A 7,315-nucleotide genomic window follows, 5' to 3' on the forward strand; every position below is an offset into this window, starting at 1 on the left:
ATGATTCCAAATCAGGCGATCATCTTTTTTTAGGTGTTCGTTTTCCTCATCCTTATGGTGTGTTAGTTTTGCTCATGGAGTAAGATATTATCTATTCCTCCTACGTCTTTTTATGAGATGCTTGTTGTAATCGCATCATCTCTTAACAAGGGTAATAAATTGAAGCTTCTTGGTGTCGTATGTTACACATTGATATGTGAAATATGGAAAGAGAGGAATTCAAGACTTTTCAAAATGTAGTTTTGTTCCAAATTAAAGACGGTGAATAACTTTAAATTGCTTTCGTACAACTCGATAAAACATTATACGAATATGTGGAATTTAAATCGGTTAGATTGGTGTAATAATCATGTTTCTTCTTTTTTTCATGTGATTGATTGTGTATTTGTTCTTGCTATCTTGTTTTTTAATACAATCTTTGTTGTTATGCAAAAAAAAAAAAAAAAAAAAAACAGTTTACAAAAGGGACAATGACTTGATAGGGTAAAATACTTTTGAAATGTACACATTTAGTCCTTATTATTTTTTTTGTAAAATAAACCCTTATACTTTATTAATATGTATACATTAGGTCATTTTCACCGGATTCTACAGGTTTCGCTGACGTGGAAGGGTTTATTTTACAAAAAAAAAAGAATAAGGACTAAATGTGTACATTTCAAAAAATATCTTACTCTATCAAGTTATTTTTCCTTTCTTTTATTTTGTTGAAATGAAATACCCAGGTGGCATCCACATATCCACAACGAGATTTTTCCAACTTTTATTCATCATGAAAAAGAGGGAGAACCCCGATCTCCAACGACTCTTTTGTGTATTCCTACACATCACTGATAGCAAGGAGGAATGATGGCAAAAACAACAAGGTCGAAGGGGGAGGCAGGAGGAAGTAGAGACGGTAGTTGGCGGCGAGGAGTTGCTTTGGTAGCCCCCTCGTCGATTCTTTCTTCTTTTTCTAGCAACATATCTCAAAGATGGAGACAAAGAGAGACCATTTGGAGAAACACAACAGGTAAAGGGTGTTTGGCTGTTGCTGTTCGACCGGAAGGAAGAGAGACGAGAAAGAGAAGGGTCGTCGCCCTTTTCTTGTTGCTGGAGGATCACCCACCTCCGGTGACTAAGCTAATTAATTGCTATTCAGTGCCACTTGTGCTTCCACATCAACAAAATATGTAGAATCCGGTGAAAAGAACCTAATGTGTACATATTAATAAAGTATAAGAGTTTATTTTACAAAAAAAAAAAAGGAATAAAGACTAAATGTGTACAATTCAAAAAGTATCTTACCCTATAAAGTCATTTTCCCTAAAAGAAAATTTATATATGACCGTTATACCGAATATAGTCGGTCACAAGGATTGCATTGTTACAAAAAATAAAATATAAAAATTTCGTTTGAAAAAAAATAAAATTAAAGATTAAATGTATACGTTTCAAAAAATTTCTTGTCATATCAAGTCATTTTCCTTTTAAAAAATTAATCTATTTTTTATTTTACCACTTCGTCCAAATAATGAACAGTATCAAAGTAACATCGGTAATAAAATACTATAATTATAATAATATTAGAATAAAATAATAATAATAATAATAACATTACTATATTAGGATTGTATTTATTTAGATTTAGATGAGAAGAGAAGTGGGAGGAGCTATGTATATATGTAACCGATGTGTAGTCGTTACGTTACAGAGCTTCTCTGCGCCTGTCCATGGCGGTGGCCTACCAACATATCTCTCTCTCTCTCTCTCTCTCTCTCTCTCTCTCTCTCTCTCTCTCTCTCTCTCTCTCTCTCTCTCTCTCTCTCTCTGCATCGAAGCTCTCAAACCTCTCCTCTCCTCTCGTCTTTTTCTTAATCTCTCTCTGAACACTGACTGAATTTGTTGCTTTTTTACTCAACAAACACAAGGACCCCTAGTATATCTCTTACCCCATGGACATTATTATATGCACATTCTCTCACATATACAGAGTAGCCATGTTTTTTCGCAATTCCACCACCTTTTCCCGCTCACTACCACCTTAAAAAAGTATCTTTCTCCGACGAAAGCTTCTCTCACCTTTTTTGAATTTTGAGAGACGATCTAAGTAGATATGATAGGTACTGTTCGTTCGTTTGAAGATCATTTTCGTAATGTAAGTTCGTACTGTTTTATTTCGTTAATCGATGCTTTTCTTTTGGTTTTATGCTTCAACCCTTTTGGATTTAACGAAGAATGGGGAATATCGAGGGATTTATTTGTTTTTCTTCTTTCAAATCTCCCTTCTTGCTGGATTTATCTTATCCCATCTCTGAAATTTTCGTCTTTCTTATGTTTATCAATTAGTTCACTCTAGGTGTTTGTGAAAATGCCGATGTGGCGCTTTGCTTTCTTTTGTTTCAAATCTCATATGCTTGTCTCTGATTTGTTTCTTCTAATGAACTCTGAAATGAAAATCCATCTTACTCTTTTCACCAAATGAATCTCATGTAGATCAATTATTGAACACCCAAAAGATTTGAATTTCCGAACACGATGGAAATCCAACGACACAAATCAACACCTCCCGGAAAACCCATTCTCAATCGACGCCTTACAAGAAGAGAAAGAAAACTTGCTCTACTTGAAGATGTACGCCATTCATCTCTCTCTCTCTCTCTCTCTCTCTCTCTCTCTCACACACACACACACACACAGAATCTCATTCCTTGATTGAAGATGAATCAATTTCGATCCTTTTTGGGATGAATTTATCGCATTTGCAGGTGGATAAACTGAAGAAAAAGTTAAGACAAGAAGAAAACGTACACAGAGCACTTGAAAGAGCTTTCAGTCGACGTTTAGGAACTTTACCTCATCTCCCTCCTTATCTTCCTCCACAGGTTTCTACTTTAAACCCAATCCCTCTTTATCTCTTCATTTTTCTTCCTAATCGAATAAAATCAGCCCCAAATTTTTCCTTAAATTCATCATGTTTCAAAGGGTTTATGCACATTCTCGCATAGCTTTAAACTTTTCTACAAATTGAACTTGAATCGTGTAAAAATCATTCGACAGACTTTAGAGCTGTTAGCTGAAGTAGCTGTTCTCGAAGAAGAAGTTGTACGTTTGGAAGAAGAAGTTGTAAATTTCCGACAAGGTTTATATCAAGAAGCTGTTTATCTATCATCAAGAATCAGCATCGGGAATTCCGACAACGACCCATCAGAAGAACAATCTTCAAAAACCACAACTTTTAAGCAAAATGATGAATCAGGATCCTCAATTTCCCAAATTGAAGTTGAATCCGAAGCATCCAAACCACCTCAACATAAGCCCTTGAATTCTCTCTTGCGAAGTGGTTCATGTAGATCATCATACTCTCATAGAATCGGGAGCGATTTCTTGAATAGGGTTGTTGATACTGCTGATTTGAAGAAACTCGATTCGTCAATTGGAGATGATGGTGTTTTAGGTAAAGAAAATCGATCATCTTCTAATTCAAATAGCAAGATTACAAATTCTCCTGAAAAGATAACCAACGAAGTGCAAAATTCAGTGAAGAGACCTCAAAATAAGCCTGAAATTGTCGAAAAACGCACTCCTTCTAAACCACAGGTAACATCTGAGATCTCAATCATGTTTTCTTTATAATTTCTAACGATTTAACTTATATAATCACATTCGCATTACTACAGATTAGATTAATGGATCAAGAAAGGGCACAAGAAAGCTGTTCAAGTTCATCTTCAAGTGATAGAATCATGGAAGCAGAAAGCGAATGCAACAAAATATCTGAAAACGTTTTAAACTGTTTGATTGGAATCTTTTTAAGATTAAGCAAATTGAAAGCAAAAACAATGGATGCTGAAGCTTTTTCAAATCTAATGACATTGGATTTGACTGGAGTTGACCGAGGACCTGGTTTTAGGGATCCTTATGGTGTTTGTTTGAAATCTAGAAAGAGAGATATTGGTCCTTATAAAGATCTTTTTGCAATTGAATCTGGATCGATTGATTTTAAAAAGAAAAAGAACGCATCCCTTTTGATTCGTAGACTCAAGTAAGTTCTTCAATTGTATATTTTATAAAAAGTTTCTTGATTATTAATTTGTTTATATGTATATAATTGAATGTTTGTTTCATTGATTATGTGTTTAGGCTTCTTCTTGAGAAGTTAGCTTCTGTTAACTTAGAGGGATTGGTGACACATCAGCAAAAGCTTGCGTTTTGGATAAATGTTTACAATATTTGTATGATGAATGTAAGTTTTTACTTATATTTTCTTACTTTTGTGTGTTTTTTTTATAAAAAAAAAAGCAAATTATAAAAAAAAATATATTGTTTGTAAAATGATAGGCTTATTTAGAGCATGGAATGCCTGAGAGTCCTGAAATGATGCCAACACTAATGCAAAAGGTATAAACCATTTCTTCCCATTTTGCCCTTCCATTGAAGTTCTTTGTGGGTTTATTTTTTCATGCTAAACGTATAGGGGTTTTATAGTAATCTCATTTCTTCCCATTTTGCCCTTCCATTGAAGTTCTTCGTGGGTTTTTTTTTCTTCATGAAAATGTATTACTACTATTATAATTTAATTTCTTCCCATTTTGCCCTTCCATTGAAGTTCTTTGTGGGTTTTCTTCATGCTAAACGTATAGGGGTATTATAGTAATCTCATTTCTTCCCATTTTGCCCTTCCATTGAAGTTCTTTGTGGGTTTTTTTTTTCTCATGAAAGTGTATTATTGTAATTTCATTTCTTCCCATTTTGCCCTTCTATTGAAGTTCTTTGTGGGTTTATTTTTTAATGCTAAACCTATAGGGGTATTATAGTAATTTCATTTCTTCCCATTTTGCCCTTCCATTGAAGTTTTATTCGTGGGTTTTTGTCTTGCTAAACCTATAGGGGTATTATAGTAATTTAGTAATGAAATATATATATATATATATATATATATATATATATATATATATATATATATATATATATATATTTTTTTTTTTTTCTTATGAAAATTGAAAATCAAAGAAAAACCATTATATTTTGGGCAGTTTTGCGGTTTAACAACTAATACTTGATTCCTTTTCCAATCAAGTCATTATAGTTTAGGAGATTTTATTGAATTGACCATTTTACCCTTGTGAAAACACTAAAGATTGATTCCATGTTATCAGGCAACAATAAATACAGGAGGATATTTGTTAAACGCAGTCACAATTGAGCATTTTATCTTGCGACTTCCTTATCGATTCAAACTTGTAAGTTACACTTTTTCACATATTGATATAATAAAATCATCATAAGTTAATTATATTTCATTTTTTTTTTAAATAAACTTTATTTTTATTTCAGTCATACCCAAAATCTCCAAAAAAAGATGAGACTGAAATCCGTGACAAATTTGGATTGGAATGGTCCGAACCATTGGTCACATTTGCACTATGCAGCGGTACCTGGTCTTCCCCTGCAGTAAGTTTTTTATTTTTTATTTTTTTTAATTTTTTATTTTTAATTTCAATCTGGATAAATGACTTAATAAAATATTTGAGAAAATGAGGACAAATTTGTAAAAACTAAAAAGTTAAGGATTCAACGAAAAATCTCATTTCTTTTACTTTCTTGATTAGCTAGTTTTTTCTGCATCAAGTAAAGAAGAAATCATTAGAGCATATCCACAATTGTTAGTCCTTTAAAAAGTACTTTTTTTGCCACACTAGATTTCTACTAACTTTATTTAAAAAAAAAAAAATCTTTATAAAGGCTTTTTTAATAAGCAAATATTTATCATCTAATGAAATGTTTTACAAAAGCTTCCTTCTCTTCTAATTAATCGTTTTGATATTGGTGTCATTTTGATCAAATGTGTTTGTCATAAAAATAAAATATGTTGTTATAAAAATAAACTTAAAAAACTGTAAACATATTTTAGGATCTATATTTTTTTTTTATAATATTTGATATTGGTGTCATTTTGATCATCTCGACAAGTCATTTTTAATGATACTTTTTTTTATATATAAATTATATTCATTTCTAAATTGTAGGGTAAAATGAAAATGTTATTGATGGGAGGGGGTAACGTGTCAAAAAGATAAAATACGAATTAAGCACTTATGTGAAAATAAGTGATTATTTATTTTTTTTATATTTTTTCAAATTAAAAAAAGAAAGTCTTCATCTCCAATGATTAGAAAAATCTTATTTCAATAGTAAACATTTTTTATAAAAAAAAAAAAAAATCCGTCAGTATTCAAGCGTTAAATAAAAATCCTCTAATTATTGAACGATTCAAACTTCTTAATGGTTAAGAGAATATTCATTAAGTCCATTAAGTAAAAAAAAAACAAAAAAAATATCTAAAACTTGTGATATAATTATAGGTGAGAGTATACACTGCGTCACAAGTAGAAAACGAGTTATCAACATCAAAGCGAGAATATCTTCAAGCATCATTTGGGATAACAAAAACAAATAAATTAATAATACCAAAAATGTTAGATTGGTATTTATTAGATTTTGCAAAAGATTTGGAAGCTTTAATGGATTGGGTTTGCCTTCAATTACCAAGTGAGTTAAGAAAACAAGCACTTATGTGTCTTGAAAAAAGAGGAAGAGGAATAGAACCTCTTGCGAATAAAGTTCAAGTCATGGATTATGATTATAAATTCAGGTATCTTATTCAAAGATGATAAAATTATATGCCATTTTTGGACACATGAAGTTGAAGATAAGTCATATATTATGCATTAAAATTTAAAATAGAGCAATTTGATGTAATGATGTTACATTTTTTTGTTTTGTTATTGTTGTTGTGAAGAGTTTGTTAGTGTAGAATGGAAGGGGGTTTTGTACATAGTACATATGAGTACAATATACATAAAGAAAAAAAAATTGGGGTTATTAGGGTGTTGGATTAATTTAGTTTTATTTTTGTATTTGTAAGTTTTACATAAATTTTATTTTTAGAGTTGTTTATTTATGAATTATGATTTTATGGGTTGATGAAGTATTAAGAAGGCTCGCCTCTAGTCCTTTTGGTTTCTTGATATTGATTTGTGAACCCTGAAATTATTTAAGAAACATTATGCAACCCCTTGTCACTTGTGCTTTTGAAAAATTTCATATTCGCCTCTAATTTAGACAATTTGTATAATTTTAGTCCAATTTTGAATTTGACTCATGAACTCGTAAAGCCATATAATTAATTTGGTGGAGGATGGAATTAAACTACAGAAGCTATTCAAAAGAGGTTATAAATAGATCCGTTATTATGATAGGAATCTAGAAGGCCCAATATTATTAAAGCAAGAGTTATATCTAGAAGGCCCAATAAGGGGTAAAACAGTAAATT

The 7,315-nt window shown here is 31.2% G+C and overlaps 1 protein-coding gene across 2 annotated transcripts; it reads left to right on the plus strand.

Moving 5' to 3' along the window:
- Positions 1-1,669: 1,669 nt before the first annotated feature.
- On the plus strand, positions 1,670-6,964 carry LOC111891456 (uncharacterized). Of its 2 annotated transcripts, none has more exons than XM_023887510.3 (10): positions 1,670-2,102; positions 2,476-2,613; positions 2,748-2,864; positions 3,040-3,579; positions 3,660-4,024; positions 4,123-4,225; positions 4,321-4,380; positions 5,139-5,222; positions 5,317-5,433; positions 6,345-6,964. In XM_023887510.3, the coding sequence occupies exons 2-10, from the start codon at positions 2,518-2,520 to the stop codon at positions 6,651-6,653; spliced, it is 1,791 nt and encodes a 596-aa protein (XP_023743278.1). In that variant the 5' UTR covers positions 1,670-2,102; positions 2,476-2,517; the 3' UTR covers positions 6,654-6,964. The 2 variants fall into 2 exon arrangements, with proteins under 2 accessions (XP_023743278.1, XP_023743276.1); XM_023887508.3 differs by having other exon boundaries at positions 1,671-2,137.
- The last annotated feature ends 351 nt before the right edge of the window (positions 6,965-7,315 follow it).

The sequence above is a fragment of the Lactuca sativa genome, chromosome 4, assembly GCF_002870075.4.
Source record: "Lactuca sativa cultivar Salinas chromosome 4, Lsat_Salinas_v11, whole genome shotgun sequence".
NCBI classification, from domain to species: Eukaryota; Viridiplantae; Streptophyta; class Magnoliopsida; order Asterales; family Asteraceae; genus Lactuca; species Lactuca sativa.